The sequence below is a fragment of the Hippichthys cyanospilos genome, chromosome 22, assembly GCF_059441005.1.
Source record: "Hippichthys cyanospilos isolate Australia breed blue-spotted pipefish chromosome 22, RoL_Hcya_1.0, whole genome shotgun sequence".
NCBI classification, from domain to species: domain Eukaryota; kingdom Metazoa; phylum Chordata; class Actinopteri; order Syngnathiformes; family Syngnathidae; genus Hippichthys; species Hippichthys cyanospilos.
Window position 1 is genome coordinate 7,257,428 of NC_142390.1, and position 19,618 is coordinate 7,277,045.

Consider the following 19,618-nt stretch of genomic DNA (forward strand, 5'->3'; position numbering starts at 1 on the left):
TAAATGAAAAAGCAGGCAGCATTGAGGGTGCACCTTATAATCCGGTGCGCTTTATATATGGAAAAGGTTTTAAAATATGTCATTAATTGAGGGTGCGCCTTATAATCCGCTGCGCCTTTATATGGGGAAAAAAGTTCTAAAATGTGTCATTAATTGAGGGTGCGCCTTATATATGGAAAAAGTTTTAAAATATGTCATTAATTGAGGGTGCACCTTATAATCTGGTGCGCCTTATAGTGCGTAAAATACGGTAATTGTTAAATAAAAAAGCAGACACGGTATTTGATTTTAAAGCCATAACACCACCTTTGGGTACCTGAAAATGTTTTGAAAAGTCTTTTGAAAACCTTCAAGTGCCGAAGGTATGTAATCCCCCTGAAGAGTCAGCAATTTAGACGAGCCTGTAACATGATCACGCTCAATAAGAACATAATTTTGTTTGTGACGCCTCCCCGTTGGTCGGTGGACAGTTGCAGCTGATGAGGAGGAATCGGTTGAGCAGATTGCTTTTGCAGGGGTGGGATATCGGATCATACATTTAGAGCGGATTAGCGGGCTGCTAATTGAATGAGCGGAATAATGTTTGAAGCACTCATTCAGACCTCTGCACAATCCATCATATAACTCATTAATTTTTGTCTGTGGCTTTCATATAAATCTCTGAGGAACTCCAAAAAGTTATGACATGGCAAGTGCAATCAAGAGCGCTCTCCTGTTCCCTCTTGATTTTCAAAGTGTATGATGCATTCAATAAACTCCCTGAGCGTGCCTTGGACTGCAGTGAGCAACATCAGAATTGCACACAATGACCAATAAAGTTTTACAATGTAGGTCTGTTGCCACTCAAAGGTAAATAAATCCTTTCTATATTTTTTATTTATGATGTTTTCTGATTATATACATGTATATTATATACACACTATACTATTTTGCACTATAAGGCGCACCGGATTATAAGGCGCACCCTCAATTAATTGCATATTTGAAAACTTATTCCATATATAAGGCACACCGGATTATAAGGCGAACCCTCAATTAATGACATATTTTAAAACTTTTTCAATCACAATATAGTAACACTAAAAATAATAACAATAAAAACAAATAATTCATTTAAACTCTCAATAGCATAATAACTCAATGTCAATATGAGCAACCTTGTTCAACTGTAAACACACAAAAGAAACAGGTAAAGCTAACTTTATCAGTTCATTCCCCATCCACGAATCCCAATCCTAATATTAATCCTTATATAAGGCGCACCTGATTATAAGGCGCACCATCAACTTTTTTTTTTAAATTAGGCTTTTAGGTGCGCCTTATAGTGCGGAAAATACGGTATGTACAATATTGATGTTTTACCTGCAGTTCTAAACGCATTAGCTATTTAACATAAATTTGGATTGCCCGCCATAAGGTGAATTCGCCTTACGAGCCCAACCGCGGAACAGATTAAACCCGTAACATGGGGGCCTACTGTATATGTTTGCAGATGGCAGGGAAAAAGGTCAAATTTGTAACTACTCAGTGTTTGTTTTGCATCCAGAAACCTAAAGCCTTTGCATCCACGGAGTTGATAATGTAAAGGTCAGACATGTCGGGATAAAGCTGAGTTTTCAGGCGGCTTTTGCCAGAGGTCATCTGGAAAGTTCTTGAAGGGTTTTGTATGTGAACTATTATTTTGTATCTATTCAGTTTTTTATAGGGAAGTTGAAGCCAACTGACATGTTCATTTACTTGAATTCACACTCACTAGATCAGATTCACACTTTCAAGATTAGACAATATTCTAAGTATTTGGTAATATACAAATTTTAACTGTCAGGTGATTATTCATTAATTCCCTGGAATTAATGAAGACAGAGCTGCAAAAACTGGTGAATGGTACAGCATGACGATCAAGACTTTTTCAACCAACACACCTGATACATTTGTTTACAGCAGTATTTAATTCCAGTTAGACATTTCGAACTTAAATTCTAAGAGGAAGCTGTGTATTGTATACAAAACTTGTTTAGGATGTGTCATTTTTACTTCTTTTCTTCACACTTTGTCAACCAATTGTAACCAAGAAACATTTAAATTTCTTTGTGAGGCCAATATGAATTTTTAGATAGATAGATCGATAGATCGATAGATCGATAGATCGATAGATAGATCGATAGATCGATAGATAGAGTATATTAGGAGTTACAGTGATCCCTCCTACTTTGTGGTCTCAGATATCGTGGTCTCAGTACTTCGCGGGTTTTTCCAGGAAAAATTAAAAATATTTTAAAATTAAAAAAAAATAATTTAAAAAAAGCGCAAAAATTGAAAAAAAATGAAAAAAGCAAAAAAGTACATTATACAGTACTGTATTCATCAAATAACTAAGTAATATTAGTTAATAACTATGTTAAGAATTCTTCAAGCGTTAGACTTCATGACGTTTTTTTTAATCTTATTTTGAAATGCATGCTTTTAAATTGTTGGGTCGCGTTGCATTTCCCTTTCCTGTTTTACGTTCTCTGTGCGTCATTCTGCTGGTCACAGTGACGTAGTGAACGACAATGTAAACTCATATTTATAGTTTATTATTATTTATGATGATTATTTATGATATTTATGATACTGCCTATGTTTAGTAAGCGATGAGTGTTTATTCTGTTTATGTGTTCGTTTGTGTAGGGGTTGCACTTTATAGTTAGTAGTTGTTGTTAGTTGTTGCTAACCCGCTAATATCGACTAAAAATACAGTAAATTCATAGATTAAGTGTTGTTTGTTGACTGACTTTAACTTTGTTGTTGATTTATTATTCAACAGATACTACATGATACATCATACATGAGCCAAAATAAATGTGAAGTTCACCGTGATGACTTGCGTACTCTTTCACCGGAGTCTTGGTGCAGATAACCAGCCCTGAGAACAAATTAGTTATATTAGATATTTAATGAATATACAATAATGTTAATAAGGATAATGTAATGCTACATAATAGGAGAAAGGAAATAAAATACAAAAAATAAAAGGTTTGTTTATGGTTACTGCGGCTATATTGGGGCGTACATAGAAATCTAGGAACTGATACCTTACTTCGCAGGTTTCAGACTTTGCGGGGGGTTGACACCCCCCATTAACTGCGAAAAAGGGGGGATCACTGTATATAAATCTCCCCTGGTAATTGTGCAAAGAGGACACATTCTATTGATTTCTAACCCTAACCCTAAGCCTAGCCCTAAGCCTAAGCCTAACCCTTACATGGTACAAAATGACCAGGTATTTCCCAAGGTTTAAGGTGGTCCAAGCAAACACTATTGATTTTCAGTGCTACAGTACATGAACTCTAAAGAAATAAAGAAGACTATTGATTTGAACTCAAAAACAGGACAAAAAGCCTTAAAATTTCTTGCTTACTCTAAGGTACTTCAAGGCAAGAAGCTTTCAATTCTGAGCAATACGTGAAAGCAGCTTTGAAATCAAACGGCTGCATGTCTCTCCCAGCCGCCACCTTCATCCGGTGGGGGCTAGAACAGTTTCCCTTCATGCATGTCAATCCCAGCATGTGTCGCTCCACAGGTGTTACACAACACAACCCATACTGTTATGTAACAGGTAAGACATTTTTATATAATAAAATAAAGACCAATTACTACTATGCAAGTAACTAAATGGAGATAAACACTCATGTCAACCTCGAGATGCGAATAAAGTTGCAGCCGGCTAACTAGATGAGAAGAAAGGGGTGTGTGCAGACCAAAATGGTTCAATTTGCAAAAAATGTCCAACTTCTAGTCCTTTCAGCTTCTAAAACCATATTTCAATTTTCCTGAATACCGTATTTTTCGGACTATAAGCCGCGGCTTTTTCCTCATGTTTTGAGCCCTGCGGTTTATAGTCCAGTGCGGCTTATCTGCGTTTTTGTATTTTGCTAGTCACCAGCAAGCGAACGTGTGTATCTGTTCGAGGTGTCAATTTATGTAACAAATATCAAATAGAACTGAAAAGATGTGAATCAATGACTGAGTTAAAACAATATATTATTAAAAAATATGTATTTGTCTAAATTTAATAAGAGAATGTGTAAAATTTTGGGTAAATTTGTAGTGTAAATGTTATTTACAGTACACGGTATACATGATTTTATTTCTGTATTTATGATTGTACAATATATGAAATATGTAGAATGTGTTATGTTCACTAAAATAATAGTGTTATGTTCACTAAAATAAACTAAAATAAATAACCCTAACCCTATTAAACAAAGGCAGGCTGTTGGCAGACAATTACAAAAAAAATAAGTAACTTAAAAAAAAAAAAAGATAAACTTCATGTAACATCTTTTTTCGTAAATATCTGATGCTATGGCCTGCGGCTTATAGTCCAGTGCGGCTTATCTATGACAAAAAATTGTTTTTGCTCATATTTTTGCAAATACCAGTGCGCCTTATAGTCCGGAAAATACGGTATTTACTTTTGGGGTAGTGCAAGTTCCAATGGAACTGTTTTTCAAAAGCTCCTCCTGGTATGATTCTAAAACAAACTTGACGAATTTTCACCCCAATTTTCATCAATGCAATATGAAACTGCGCTTGAAATTTTACTTGGTTTTAAAGTGTTCTTAGCCCTTATTTCAGTTGAATTTTGTCATTTTCGTCCACGTAGCGGAACCCACCAATGTCAACTTGTCAATTGACCAACAAGATTAGCACAGCGGTGTTTGCTGGAAGTCGCATTTAATAATAGCTCACGGCTAGCGGGGAAAATCTCTCCGGTGCCACCCAGGTTCTATTGAGCGGCACCCAGTCGCCATGACGACACCGTTTTCATAGAGCAACGCAGCAGCCCTGGACGCCACTGTGTTTACAACAAAAAGTCGTGATTGACGTACATCCAACATTTCAATCGTGTCCCGTGTCCAATGGGAGATGAAAGCTGTCTCCAAAGGCCAATGGCGTCTTAATCAACACTGCAGCCACGCGATTATTGATCTGCCGGCTCAGGAACGACGTCACGTGTGCGGTACACTCGCTTGATTAGTGAAGGATCAGGAACACATCTGCACTGCAGTGTTGTCTATGGCGACCAAGGTGACTTACTTTCAACAAGGGTGGACAACTTCAGCAGACATGAAAAATGGAACACAGCTACAAATGACCCCATTAGGAAAAACTATTAAAAAAAAAAAACTGCTGGTCTTTGGCGAGCTGCTTCTTAGACTTATTTTTTAGTCACTTGGTAGCTTCTTCTTTGCTCTACATTTCCTGTTGCCTTTTGACATTTTGGCACCACCATAAACCTAAACTCAACTTTGTTGTTTTATTAGATCAATATACAGGGCGTCCATGAAGTTTCTTTACCGTTGCAATTGATTAGATATTTTATTCAGATTTGTTCAATTGTATTCAGTGTTTATGATTTTTTTTTTTTTACCTCTTTTACATGGGCACGAAGCACATCAAGACGGAATTCGCTTTCTTGCCATGTTCGATGTAGCATAGCCTCATCAATTGTGGCAATGGAATCCTTTGCTGAAACACACAAATGCAGTGAGATAAAAAAAAAAAAAACTTTAATAAACACTGAATACAATAGAACAAATCTGAATAAACAATTGCATTTTTAATACATTTTTTTAAAAATGGTAAACCCTGTAAATGTCATTCATCCGCAAAACAATTTTTTTTCAGCCACTTTTTTGATGTAGCGTGTTTGATTCACTTCTATTTGTTTGGAGTTTTAGCTACTTTTTTTCCGGCTTCCTTGACATTTTTTCTCACTAGGTACTGTATTTCCCGGATTATAAGCCGCACCTGTATATAAGCATCAGCAGCAAAATATGAGCAAAAAAAAAAAAAAAAAAAAAATGTCACAGATAAGACGCACTGGACTATAAGCCGCAGGTAATAACATGAGATATTTATGCAAAAAGATGGTACATGGAAATTTATATATATATATATATATATATATATAGATATATATATATATATATATATATATATATAGATATATTTTTTTTGTTATTCATTTTTTTTGTAATTGTCTGCTAACAGCAAAATCCTCTCTTTAACAGACTGATCATGCCTGCATGTTTAGTCCCAACATATTTATAGAAAATGGATGGATATTTTCAACGCTTAGTTAAATAGCAGTTCAAAATCTAAATCAATGGCATATATTTTTGTCTCCTTTTGTTTGATAGATTATTTTTGAGAACGTGATATGAAAAACTTTATTTTTGAACTCAAAATCAAGCAAAACAAACAAAATAAAAAAAACAGTATACAATGCCTTTTTTGCATGAATAAACAATAATAATAATTTAACAAAAAACAACAACAAAAAATAATAGCAATATGAGCATTTATCTTCCCATAAATTAAAAAAAGGAATATAAAAAGACATTGCATATAGTTCATATATATAACCATAAATACGCATATAAAATCATATACTGTATAGGTTATTGTATATAAAATTTACGTCACAAATTTATCCAAGATTTTATACGATCTCTTTTTCAATTTAGAAATGCGTTTTTTTTTAAGCACAAAACTCTTTAAGCACAACCACTGATTAACATTTTTTCATTTCATAGTTGTTCCATAAATTGAATCCTGGAACAGATACACACATTTGGTTGCTGGTGGCTAGCAAAAAAATAAATAAAAAACAACAGATAAGCCGCACTGCACTATAAGCCGCAGGGCTCAAATCACGAGGAAAAAGTCGCGGCTTATAGACTGAAAAACACGGTAATTTATTGAGGTTTTAAACATCTATTAAAGCTCATTTTTAGTCTCTTGACCACACAACATCATTTAGGTGACCATGATGGTATTTTATGACTTTTGTGGGGGCACACCGTCTTCTTTGTAATCAAAGTGTCCTTTTATGAAATCGAGTCGAGAGGTTACGAGTGATATTAATTACCATAACCATGGCAACGAGTGGCGCCGAGCCATCCGTCGCCATGCGTGATTGCCGTACTTAAAATCATTAAGAGGAGAGAAGCGATTATCAAATTGGGTGAGGATAAACGACAACCCACAATAACCTTTCACGTGGCGGTAAAAAGGCAAATTGTCTGGTCCTGCTCTGACCTTGCGGATAACCGCAATATTTTTGAACGTAAAGGTGCATTTGTTTTACGGTTTATCAGATGATTTTCCGATCGCTGTACGCCTGCAGACAATTTCCTCCCTTTCTCTCTATCTGTATTTCAGCGAACGAATTAACGGCAGGGGTGCTTGCTTGGCCAGACGCTTAACGAACAATTCCCCGTGTGTACTGTTGTCAAGGAGACAGACCCTTTTGATTCACCTGTGAGGTTTGCGTTTGGAGATTTCAAGTTGGGAATTAAGCTGAAATAAAACACTCCCGGAGGAGTAGTGTGGGTCAGGGATGAACATTTTATACACACCTATGCACACAAATAAATCAAAATACACAAATGTGTCCTGACAATCTATAAGCATGAATTATTGGGATGCAATTTGTTATAGAGTTGACATTCTCTTTGCATCACATTTTTGATTTGTGCAGCACGCACGAATGTGTGTGCTGGGGGTTGAATGGTCATGATGACAAAACTCTGGAGTGAAAAGTTTGTTCATCACAAGTTTTTTTCCCAAAATGAAATCATTTTAATTCTTTAAAAAAATACGCTTAATTTTTATTTCTTACAATAAGAAAAATGTTTTTTGTAACTGTAAAAATATTAATTTTAAAAATTATTGCCATAAAAAAATTCAAAATGAAATAATTCTTTTAAAAAAATATGCTTAATTTTTATTTCTTACAATAGGAAAAAGCTTTTCTTGTAACTGGAAAAAACATAGTTTAAAAAAATATTTTGATATTTTTTTTCATAATGAAATCATTTTAATCCTTTAGAAAAAATATGCTAAATTTGTATTTCTTACGATAGGAAAATGTTTTCTTGTAACTGTCATAAATGTAATTAAAAAAAATATTTTCAGTAAAAAAAAATTCAAAATTAAATAATTTTAATTATTTAAAATTCATTTTTGTTTCTTACAATATGAAAAATGTTTTCTTGTAACTGTAAAACATTAAATTAAAAAAAAGTTTTATTAAAAAAATTCAAAACGAAATAATTTTAATTCTTAATTTTTATTTCTTACAATATGAACAATTATTTTCTTGTAACTGTAATAAATTTAATTTAAAAAATATTTTCATAAACCTTTTTGTTTAAAAAAAAAAATCAAAATTTCTAGCAACTAAATTTGCAGCAACGGCTTTTGTCATGGCTCAAAGTGTCAAGAAAAAGTTGAAGTCGTTAGAACAAAACGAACAATACAGTACATGCATCCATTTTCTATAGCTGCTTATTCAGTATATAAAAAATTGAGGTAAACATAAAATAAAAGGATGCCATTGGGCAAGGGGTATATCGAGGGATTTTCTTCCCTGCAGGGCTTCATGGCCACAGGTAGTGACCTCAAGGAGGCGGTAACCATGGCGCCGCCATTCTGTTCTGTTCTCTTTATTGAAGCTTAATGGCAATCCCAGAGCAGCAGAGTTATAGTAGGTCAATGCATGATTGCTTGTCATGAGGAATATTAGCACGTGCAAAAAAAAATCATTTCTATACAAATCTATGTTTAGTGGATCATGGTGAATTTCTTTGTTAGCCATGGGCAAAATGTAATCCTCGTTAGATAAGGTTTTTCCTCAAAAACACATAACGTGCCTCTAAAAATATAAGAATGCAGTCCTATGGAACAAAACAGGAAAGAAACATGAATATACAAAAGAATAAATATAGATACTGTCGAGTAAATGCTTCTGTTACATCACCTTGTATGGACATGTAATTATAATCAAGAGCTACTGTGCTAAGGTATTATTTCTAAATTACATATTACATTTTTTTGTCTCTTGGTTTTCCACGACATTTTTGTGACATAAAATCTCTGCTTTGGCTTAACTGAATTTTCTGTTGAGAGCCGATGCAAAATTGTGCCGAGGGGTGCAAGCCTATATTGAGCACTCGAGCGCTGCTAGCCCGCAGCTGATATACTGTCGACACAGCCATAACGCAACGAGCCACCAGTAAACTTTGGCAACATTTGTGCAATGTTTTTCTGACGTGCGTGGCAGTCATTTATATAATTTATATTTGCACCTCCATGCACTTCCTCCATATACAGTCTACACTTTGCACAATTATACTGATAAATACACATACTTTATCATAGTCATAGCCTGGTATAGTCTGTACATAGCTGTACCATAGTGACTTATATACCGTACTTTCTGCACTATAAGGCAGAAAAGCTGATGGTGCTCCTTATAATCAGGTGCGCCTTATATATGGATCAATATTGAGATTGGGATCCGTAAATGGGGAATGAACTGATAAAGTAAGCTTTACCTGTTTCTTTTGTGTGTTTACAGTTGAACAAGGTTGCTCATATTAACATTGAGTTATTATGCTATTGAGAGTTTAGCGTTATTATTTGAGTTATTATCGTTATTACTTTTATGACTATATTGTGATTGAAAAAGTTTTAAAATATGTCATTGAGGGTGCGCCTTATAATCCGGTGCGCCTTATATATGGAAACTGTTTTAAAATATGTCATTAATTGAGGGTGCGCCTTATAATCCGGTGCACCTTATAGTGCGGAAAAATACAGTAATTTATACTTTGCACGTCCATGTCCTTCAGACCATAGTCATATATATATATATATATATATATATATATATATATATATATATATATATATATATATATATATATATATATAATAATAATGTAATTATTATTATTATTATTATTATTATACTTTGCACTACTATACTCTTACTGTATCATAGTCATAGCCTGTTATAGTCTGTACATATCTGTTCCAACTATACTGTTATATCCTGTTGTACATAAGTATTTTAAGCACTTCTGGTTAGATGCTAAGTGCATTTTGTTGCCTTGTACCTGTGACTTGTGCAATAACAATAAAGTTGAATCTAATCTAATCTAATTAATGGCAAGAAAAAAAAACATTAAGAAACCAAGGTACTACTCCAGACTCGTTTCAGCCTTAATTTTGCCAATACAAAAGTACCAACAGTTTGAATTGACGTATTGATTTAAAGTTTGTAGTCTTCAATTGCAACAAATAAAGAGCTGTTCCTAATATTATGTTCATCATATGCATGTGAAAACAATCGAGGAGACCCGAGCCCCGCTTAACGCAGAAGCTTCTGTTTGGATATGCTCCAGTAATTGAGGATCACATCTGTCTACAGGTAGCCAGTCCCCTGAGAAGTGGGGGTGGTCCCAGGGAAAGAGGGGAATGTACTTCTGTCACGCAACAGGTCTGCCTCACTGTCTCTGCACTCAACACACGCGTGGAGGCTGCCTGCTCTGCACGCCGCCTGTTGCGCTCACTCATTTCAACGCCACCGCCGCTGCAGCAAGCATGGATGCCAATGCCACAGTCACCCGCCTCTGCTGCAAAGAAGCCCTGTGACTGACAGGCCAGATGAACCACCGCCGCCCCGGCTCCTCCTCGTCCTCATCCGGCATACAATGGCTTAACCGAAGAGACATGAGTGTCCGGAGCGGGGACGGCGTCACGCTGTGCCAGAGGGCTCTACAGATCGTCACGGACCTTTGCCTCACAGGACACGTGGATAGGGAGAAATGCTCAGACATTTTTCCCCTGGAGAGCAGCAGCATACCAGGTAAAGGACATGCAGGTAAATGAAACAAAGTCATTTTCCTTCTCTTCAGAAACTTCTGCTGTACATGCATGCGTATGAATTAAAGCATGGAGGGAATCACCCTCTTCCCGAATATAACATGTTGTTACACATGTTAGACATGATTCAGACTGAAAATTTTCAGGTCTAATTTTCACTACTCAAGCGTCTTATCAATACAGAATAAAATCCACCCATCTTGTTTGTCCTCAGGAGCATATCAAGCCTTTCAAACTTGTATTTATGCCTACAAACAGATGTAATTTTGTATTGACCTAGAATGACTTTTGGGAAAAGAAAAACAAGCAACGTACACAATGAACTTCAACAAGCGTTCGAATTAACACCAGACAAATGAAACTCAGCTGTCTTGGTGAGAGTCAGGGGTGTACCCTGGTCACCAGCTAACAGCAAAGCACAAATGAACAAAGAACAACTCAAACACAAGCTTATGGACAATTTGTTTTTGTTTTTAAGTGCGGAAAACTCACAAAAACATCGGAAGCTGTGAAGTGACATTCTAAACACCATTCTGCCCACAGAATAACAAATATTATTCATCTACTTTATGTCTACAAAAACAAGTCGCAAAACTTAAGCAGCAAAATTTGCCTCGAAAAAAAAAAAAATCTGACGACCTAAAACATGTCCAGTCAGGCGGGGAGAAGAACAGCAAACATGCCCAAATTAGAAAGAGAATAAAGCTCTCACATACTGCTCCATATTCAAACGCTAAAAAACCCAAAACAAAACAAACAAACAAACAAAAAACCTTCCATCATGGTTTGCTGCATATGATTAATGACTTTAGCTCCTTTAACAAAAGCTGAGTTTCTTTCCCCCCTTGTCTAGCTGTCCTGTGTTTCGGATATCGATTTGGGATGGGGAAGTTCAGGTAACACACAAAGATCCCAGCTTCCTACTTCCTGTGAGAAGTGGAATACCACATATGTGGTAGAGGCCAGAATCATAGTGTGAAATTAAACACGAGAGACTCATTGGCCTTGCCCCCATTGTCCTGAAAGACTTTGTTTGGGATGTAGTTATGTGAATATATGGAGCTGCTATACTGATCTTAGTACACACTTTGGCAACCCCCACCCCCCTCCATCCCCCACCCCCCGTGACCGCCTTGTCCTCCATTTCCTCTGCAGACATATCCATCAGCCTCCTGGCTGTGGTGGTGGGCTTCTGTGGCCTCGCCTTGCTGGTGGTGTCCCTCTTTGTCTTTTGGAAACTGTGTTGGCCTCTCTGGAGGAGCAAACCATTAACAGTTCACGGGGGAAATGTGGGGCTTCGTGTCGCCTTCCCTGAAATGCCTCCCAACAACTCGGCGCCCTTGCCAGATAAAGCTGTGCTGGTGGAAGAAAAGCAGAAGCACTCGCCAGAGGTAAAGTTAAATAGCCGGAGCTCAGTCAAGCTCCTGGAGGCAGCCATGAAGATCAGCCAGACGTCCCCAGATATTCCGGCCGAGGTGCAGACTACCCTCAGAGAGAAGCTAAGCCGTCAGGCCAAGATCCAGAGGCAAACCACTGAGCCGACATCGTCCTCCAGGTAACCCTCACTTGCACACTCATCCATGCCAAAAATGTCATGTTGACATCTAGCTGGCCTGAGTAACGCACAGCACACTGACCTTCACAATATATGATGGATTATTTTCACCTTGCGACTGAGTTTTTTCATCCCCTCTTTATGGTATTTTCCCGGTTTTGTGACCAAAACAACTGTCATGACCCTAGGGGCTTGGCTGTATTTGTGTTGTTTCGTCTCCATCTGCAGGCGTTTTTAGGTAATTACACTTATTTTCAGTTGCTGTCCCTGCAACGCGTCAGTACAAAACTGGTCTGCTATTGGTTGGCTGCACTCGTTTCAAAATGGCGGAATGATAATGCTTTGCTTGATTGTGAGTGGTAACAAAACCTTATTTATAGTGCATTTTACTGCTTAATTCAAAGTTGAAAGGGTTAGCCATCCTTCCCAAGATTGCTAGTGATGTAAGAGAGAAGTAAGAAGATGATTTATGTGGAAACCATGCTGGAGATAACCCTTATTAGGAAATATGGGCATAAAAAAGCGGCACTCAAAGGTAAATAAATCCTTTCTAGATTGTTTTATTTATGATGATTTCTGATTGTATGCATGCATATTATATATACATAGCACTTACTATACTATTTTGGTACCAATTTTAATATGTATGTACAATTTGATGTTTTTACCTGGGGTTCTAAACGCATTAGCTATTTAACATAGGTTTGGATTGCCCGTCATACGGCGAACTCACCTTACGACCCGAACCGCGGAACGGATTAATCTCGTAACACGGGGGCCCACTGTATTGTGAAAATTGTGTTTCACACTCGGAAATAAATATCCTCCAGGCTCACGTGTTGTGTCAAACATCCATGTAACCCTACTATCAGCAGTCTCTGTGAACCCAGCTGCCATGACAACGCCTGCAAGCTACCCCAGTAATTAAACAATCACCCCACACTTTGCCTTTGTTTTCTAGGATGGCGTTTCAAGGCCAACACATCCATAATTAGCATTGCCGCAGGTTGCCCAAAGATGTGACGCGGCAGGCAGCAGAGTGTATGTGTGTGGACTCTCACACCACGCAGTCACTGCTTAGGATCACTAATTAAATACCGCTGAGCTCCCGGTGACTTGAACTCCTGTCATTAATGCGTAATGAAAGATTCCAATGAGTATTAACTCTCGGAGTAAACCTTGTTATGAGGTCTTGCTTTTATTTATTCATGCGCGCAGTACTTGTTTTTTTTTTTGTTTTTTTTTAATGCCATGCACTCTTAAGTATCTCTTTATTGAGTTACAAGACCGTGGTGACCTCCAAAACAATGAAGCCTCGTGAGCTCAATGAAGCAGAGGGTTGTTGTTCTTTTTCGAATCATTGTTGAACAAGCTTCACGTACTTTTATGATTTTAGTATATTGCTATTCAGACTGTCCCAGGCAGACTACAAAATGCAAAGTTGTCATTTATTATAAACATTACATTCTTTGTTTCTTTTTACAACTATTTGAAACATATCTGCCAGCAGAGCCAATGTTGTTTCATATTGTCCGATTAGTGTAGTTTAGGCTGGTCTTGCGGTTAGATTTGTAATCGACGTCATTAGGAGAGGAGTTGGTCAACTCTCGGTCATAAAAGGTGAGAAAACATTGCAGATTGTACAAGTGGTACAAAAGGAGGCGGGCCAGTTGCTTGGTGACAAGACTGGCAAGGTGGACAGTTGTCATTTTCGACAAAAAATGTACACAGAGTTTCAAAGCTTTTAGATGATTTTTTTTTAAAGCAAAAAAACAACAACTACTTTGAGGATGCAGGTGTTAAAAGGATCATTTGCGGCAATGTTTTTTTTCTATAGTGTAACAAACACACCAAGAACAAAAAAAATATTCAGGCAAGCACAAAACGAACAATCCCCCCCAAAACAAAACCAAAAGGAAAAAAGGGTTTTCAACATATTTCAGAAGTAATGAAGCACTGTATTTTCCGGACTATATAAGCCGCACTGGTATATAAGCCGCAGCAGCAAAAATTGAGCAAAAAAAAAAAAAAAAAAAAATATATATATATATATATATATATATATATATATATATATATATATATATATATATATATATATATATATATATTGTCACAGATAAGCCAGCCGCTATGGATATGGAAGTTTTTAATTTTTTTATACTTATTTAAAAAGATTTAATTTCCTGCCAACAGCAACATCCTCTCTTTAACAGACTCAACATGCCTGGATATTTAGCACCAACATATTTATGCAAAAATTATTTTCAACATAACACCAACAGAATACTGCAGAATTAAATAGTAATTCAAATTCAAAATCAATTCTTTGATAGCATCTTCTTCTGTCTCCCAATGTTTATTTGCTAGATTATTTTAGTGAACATATAAACGCATTGCAGATCATTCATTAATACAATCATGAATATTTCAATACAATCATATATACCTTATATCAAATTTACACATCATAAACTGACGCAATCTTTTTCTATTTAGACATATTTTCTGATATTTTGATTTAATACTTACCATTGATTCACATCTTTTCAGTTCTATTTCATGGTTGTTCTATAAATAGAAAGAAAAAAAAAAAACGCAGATAAGCCGCACTGGACTATAAGCCGCAGGGCTCAAATCACAAGAAAAAAGTCACAGTTTATAGTCCGAAAAATACGGTAGTCTTCTCAGCGTAACCTCAAACATATTGTAGAGATAACACATTCTGGCTTTGTCCATGTGACATGTAAAACCAAAATGATCCCACTGCTCACTGGACACATCAATTAGCCGTTCAATCTTCCCAGCATTTGTTACGTATGCAATAGTGGCCATTATGAGAATTTTCCAACCATTGAGGTCTCTGCTCTTTGGTACCTTCCAACATCTAAAACATGATCTGTTGACAACTCCTTAGTCCAGTCTTCTATGTTCTGAACACAGTGTCTCCAAGAATATACAGTCTTGGTCTGAGTACAATTCAACCAATTTCCCATTTATCTATATCAAATCCCAGGAAGAATCTTAGAACACTTGCTACATTGGGGTTTAATTGGCCGGAGAATATTTTTCACCCAAAATGACCAAAGAATGAGGTTTTACATTGATAATGGCTGGAAACTGCTTCAAAGCGTCACTTCATTAGGCGCATTAAAATGAAAAAGAACGATACCTAAATGATACCCAAATTACTGTACCTCAGCCACCTTTTTTTCCACAGGCACAATTCCTTCCGGCGCCACCTGCCGCGCCAGATGAACGTCAACAGTTTTGACTTGAGCATGGACGCGGTGCCTTTCCGACAGTCCTCCACCGCAAGCATTGGTAGAATTAAACCGGAACTCTACAAGCAGAAGTCTGTGGACTCGGAGAACGAGCCCAGAGAGCACAAAGAGACATGCGGAAAGCTTAGCTTTTCGCTGCGTTACGACTACGAGGAACAGGCGCTGGTGGTGAGGATTCTCAAAGGCTTGGACCTGCCAGCTAAAGACTTCACAGGGACCTCTGACCCTTATGTGAAGATCTACCTGCTGCCAGAGAGGAAGAAGAAGTTCCAGACACGGGTCCACCGCAAGAACCTGAACCCGACGTTCGATGAGACATTCCGTTTCCCCGTGGCGTATGACGAGCTCTGTAATCGAAAGCTGCACCTGAGCGTCTATGACTTCGACCGCTTCACCAGTCATGACATGATCGGCGAGGTAGTGGTGGACAACCTCTTTGAGCTCTCTGACCTTTCCCGTGAAGCGGTGGTGTGGAAGGACATCCATGCCGCGACCACGGTAAATCAGTATCCACACCGACCAAAGAATAAAATCATTTATTTTTAGCCGGCATAGAGTGGTACGGTTAGTTTCTCCTGAGAGCTGGACATTTGAAAGTGGCAATCGAATTGCGTTATATAAATCCAAAAACACCCACATTCTCACTATTGGGTACTCATGAGTAAATATAGCAACAAAGACAATTACAAAACCAACACACTTTAGGATTTTAAAAGAGAAAAATAAAAGACCGTAAGTACCTGGACTAAAGAATTGTTAAAAACAGTTTGAGTGAAAAACTGTAAAATATGTGGCTTTTAGAACATTTTTGTTGGTGTATTAGGGAGTTAAATAACATTAGTCAAGGTCTTGTTTGCACTGCCAGGGTAATTTGGGAACTATATTATGACTTAATCAAAATGGCTTAATTTCTCCATTTTCAAGGATTTAAGATGAAGGCTTGTGCTGGTTTATGCACATGTAAAGGCTTCTCGTTTAGCTAATCTCAGACTCCAGTACATAAATGCCATGTTTATCAAATTGTTGGATGACATAACATCTTATCTCCAACTCAAAAGAACATTAGCTCTTTGAGTTTGAAAAGTTATATAACCACGTCTACCTGACTGTCAACCGCTAATAATCGCACATTTCGTAACGATAACATGAAGAAAATCACTTTTTCCTCACCCTCAGGAGACCGTCGACTTGGGGGAGATCATGTACTCGCTGTGCTACCTCCCCACAGCAGGGAGGATGACTCTGACGGTCATCAAATGCCGAAACCTCAAAGCCATGGACATCACAGGCTCTTCAGGTACACCTACGCATCAAAAGCACTCGCCAGACTGCAAACCTAAAACGAAAGGAAATTTCCACAATGGAGTGGTAACGGGGAAAATGACACAGAGGGAAGGGGGTGGGATCTAATTACTTTAAGTGACAAATTGACAATAGAGATTGAGTACAAGACATGAGCTCATTTACCTATGAAAAAGATCATTTCTTCAATTATGAAGCTATTAAAAAGCCACTTAGGACTTGCGTAAATCGATATGACAAAGCAACAGGTCATGCTAGTACTGCAACCGGTCCAGCAACTCAGCTGTGGCCTTCCGGTAAAGAGTTTGCATCCGGGTACTCCAGCTTTGCCCCGCATTCCAAAATTGAATTTCCGCACCATAAGGCGCACCGTATTATAAGGCGCACCATCAGTTAATGACATATTTTAAAACATTTTCCATATATAAGGCGCACCCTCAATTAATGACACATTTTAAAACATTTTCCATAGATAAAGCGCACCGGATTATAAGGCGCACCCTCAATTAATGACATATTTTACAACTTTTTCAATCACAATATAGTAATACTCAAAGTAATAACAATAATACCTCAAACAGGTAAAGCTTACTTTATCAGTTCATTCCCCATTTACGAATCCCAATCTCAACATTGATCCATATATAAGGCGCACCTGATTATAAGGCGCACCATCAGCTTTTAAAAAAATAATCAAGGCTTTTCGGTGCGCCTGATCGTGCGGAAAATTTGCCTTCACAAGCAGCCCAGAGTGTGCCTTGCCTCTCACTCAAAGATCGCTTTCCTTCCAGATCCATATGTAAAAGTCCACCTAATCTGTGATGGACGCAGGCTGAAGAAACGGAAAACTACTACCAAGAAGAGCACTCTCAACCCGGTGTATAATGAGGCCATCATCTTTGACATCCCCCCGGAAAATGTGGAGCAAGTCAGCCTCTCCATCATAGTGATGGATTATGATCGGTGGGTATATTTGCGCAACACCAATAGGATTGGCGCGACTGAGATATTGCTATCAAAACAGCCGAAATCTTTTCGACAGGGTTGGACATAACGAAGTGATTGGCGTTTGCCGGGCCGGTCCAGATGCTGAAGGCCTTGGAAGGGATCATTGGAATGAAATGCTGGCTTACCCGCGAAAACCAATCACTCACTGGCACGCCTTAGGAGAGGTAGGCATTCATTTTCAAAAGAAGATTTTTACAACTGTCTGCAATGATCTAAGAGTCAGATCACGTTGAATGATTTGGCACTTTGGATAAAAACTCAACTCTAGCTAGAAAGCTTCAAATTATTTTTTGATTCATTATTTGTATTTGGCACATGCAGCATCCACTTCAACCTGTGGGCCTGGAAGGGGGCTCCTCCCACCCGTAGTCCCTTCTGAAGGTTTCTGATTTTCCCCAAATTGGGGTTTTTGAGTTTTTCCCTCTACTTCTGGGAGCTTTGACAGGGGGCTTCTCCCACCTGTGGTCCCTCCTGAAGGTTTCTGATTTTCCCCAAATTGGGGTTTTTGAGTTTTTCCTTCCCCTTCTGGGAGCTTTGATTGGGGATGCTGTTGTGTACCTTACACCCAAAAGATGTCTGTATGACTTCTTTTTTCAAAAGAAGTCTCGACATGACCGCTTTTGACCCCTTTGAGACTTCAGTTCAACCTGTGGGCCTGGAAGAGGACTCCTCCCACCTGTAGTCCCTTCTGAAGGTTTCTGATTTTCCCCAAATTGGGGTTTTTGAGTTTTTCTTTCCCCTTCTGGGAGCTTTGACAGGGGATGCTGTTGTGTACCTTACACCGAAAAGATGTCTCTGTATTCGAAAAAAGTCTCGACATGACCTCTTTTGACCCCTTTGAGACTTCAGTGATTCAGGGCTCTGCAAATAAAATTTGATTGATTGATCATTTTCTACCACAGTCCACCAGAGCAGAAACGAAAAGTCAATGTTGGCGTCTTCCTCTTTTTCTGTTTTAAAAATATTTTAGTGGCCCGGAAGGGGGGCGAGCTTCGAGAGTCAAGCTTCATGTCCGTCACCCAAACCTCCACAAACGCCGTGACGTATCGTCGATAAGTAAACAGGAAGTTGATAGCAGGTAGTATGGACAAATATCATCAACAGAACGTAATTCAAAATTCCTATCCTGATATTGCATTTTTCACACTTAACATATACTGTACTCTGAAATCGCACCAAGTGTAAAAGCTACAGAGCTTGGTGGCATAACAAGATTTTTGGTGAAAAATAAAAACAAACTACCAAGCTAACAATTACAAGGGCTGGGTTAAAATCTCAGAGCATGCACCAATCATAACACAACATAACACAAGCAAATCTGACCTTCTGATGGAGAGAATGCAGCAGACACATGTAGCAGACAAACAGTATGTTTAAATATGTATAAATAAATCAAAGAATACTTCATGTTTACTTTCCACATGTAACAACCCTAGTAGTTTTTAGTTTTGCAATCACAGTAAAAACAAAAAGTGACGTTGATGGTTCTGTGCTTTGATTCCACATTCGACTTTACAACTCTACAACCTGCGCACAAAATAGTATGTGTACAGTACAGTGGATTACCAATGGATGTTTTGATGTGGACGCGATATAATATTTTCGTGATTCAGAAAGTAGGAATCGTGTGTCAGTCTTACGCCTTGCAAGAAAAAAAAAAAGATATTTCAAGGTTCAAGATGCTATGCTAACAATGTTAACGTATTAGTAAAGTTTTTGTCTTTGATAAATCGACTCAAGTATTAAA

General features: G+C 37.7%; 2 protein-coding genes across 5 annotated transcripts in view; one reads left to right on the forward strand and one right to left on the reverse strand.

Annotated features, from left to right (window-relative positions):
• The window catches only part of LOC148405707 (liprin-beta-1-like), a 50,272-nt gene extending 33,375 nt beyond the window's left edge, over positions 1–16,897 (reverse strand). For all 3 annotated transcript variants that reach the window (XM_088406761.1, XM_088406760.1, XM_088406759.1), the window contains exons 1-2: positions 16,732–16,897; positions 5,417–5,514 (exon numbers count right to left, since the gene is read on the reverse strand). The gene's annotated coding sequence lies outside the window, so the exon portion shown is untranslated. The remainder of the gene's footprint in view (positions 1–5,416; positions 5,515–16,731) is intronic.
• Positions 10,381–19,618, forward strand: syt10 (synaptotagmin X). Of its 2 annotated transcripts, none has more exons than XM_088406775.1 (7): positions 10,381–10,720; positions 11,878–12,277; positions 15,498–16,059; positions 16,738–16,858; positions 17,655–17,826; positions 17,906–18,035; positions 18,842–19,618. In XM_088406775.1, the coding sequence occupies exons 1-7, from the start codon at positions 10,504–10,506 to the stop codon at positions 18,911–18,913; spliced, it is 1,674 nt and encodes a 557-aa protein (XP_088262901.1). In that variant the 5' UTR covers positions 10,381–10,503; the 3' UTR covers positions 18,914–19,618. The 2 variants fall into 2 exon arrangements, with proteins under 2 accessions (XP_088262901.1, XP_088262902.1); XM_088406776.1 differs by having other exon boundaries at positions 10,381–10,705.

Coding starts and splice junctions, on each gene's coding strand:
- syt10 (XM_088406775.1), top strand. CDS start 10,504: ATGAACCACCGCCGCCCCGGCTCCTCCTCGTCCTCATCCGGCATACAA. Junction 10,721..11,877: donor ACCAGGTAAAGGACATGCAG/GTAAATGAAACA, acceptor TTTCCTCTGCAG/ACATATCCATCAGCCTCCTG. Junction 18,036..18,841: donor ACTGGCACGCCTTAGGAGAG/GTAGGCATTCAT, acceptor AAAATATTTTAG/TGGCCCGGAAGGGGGGCGAG.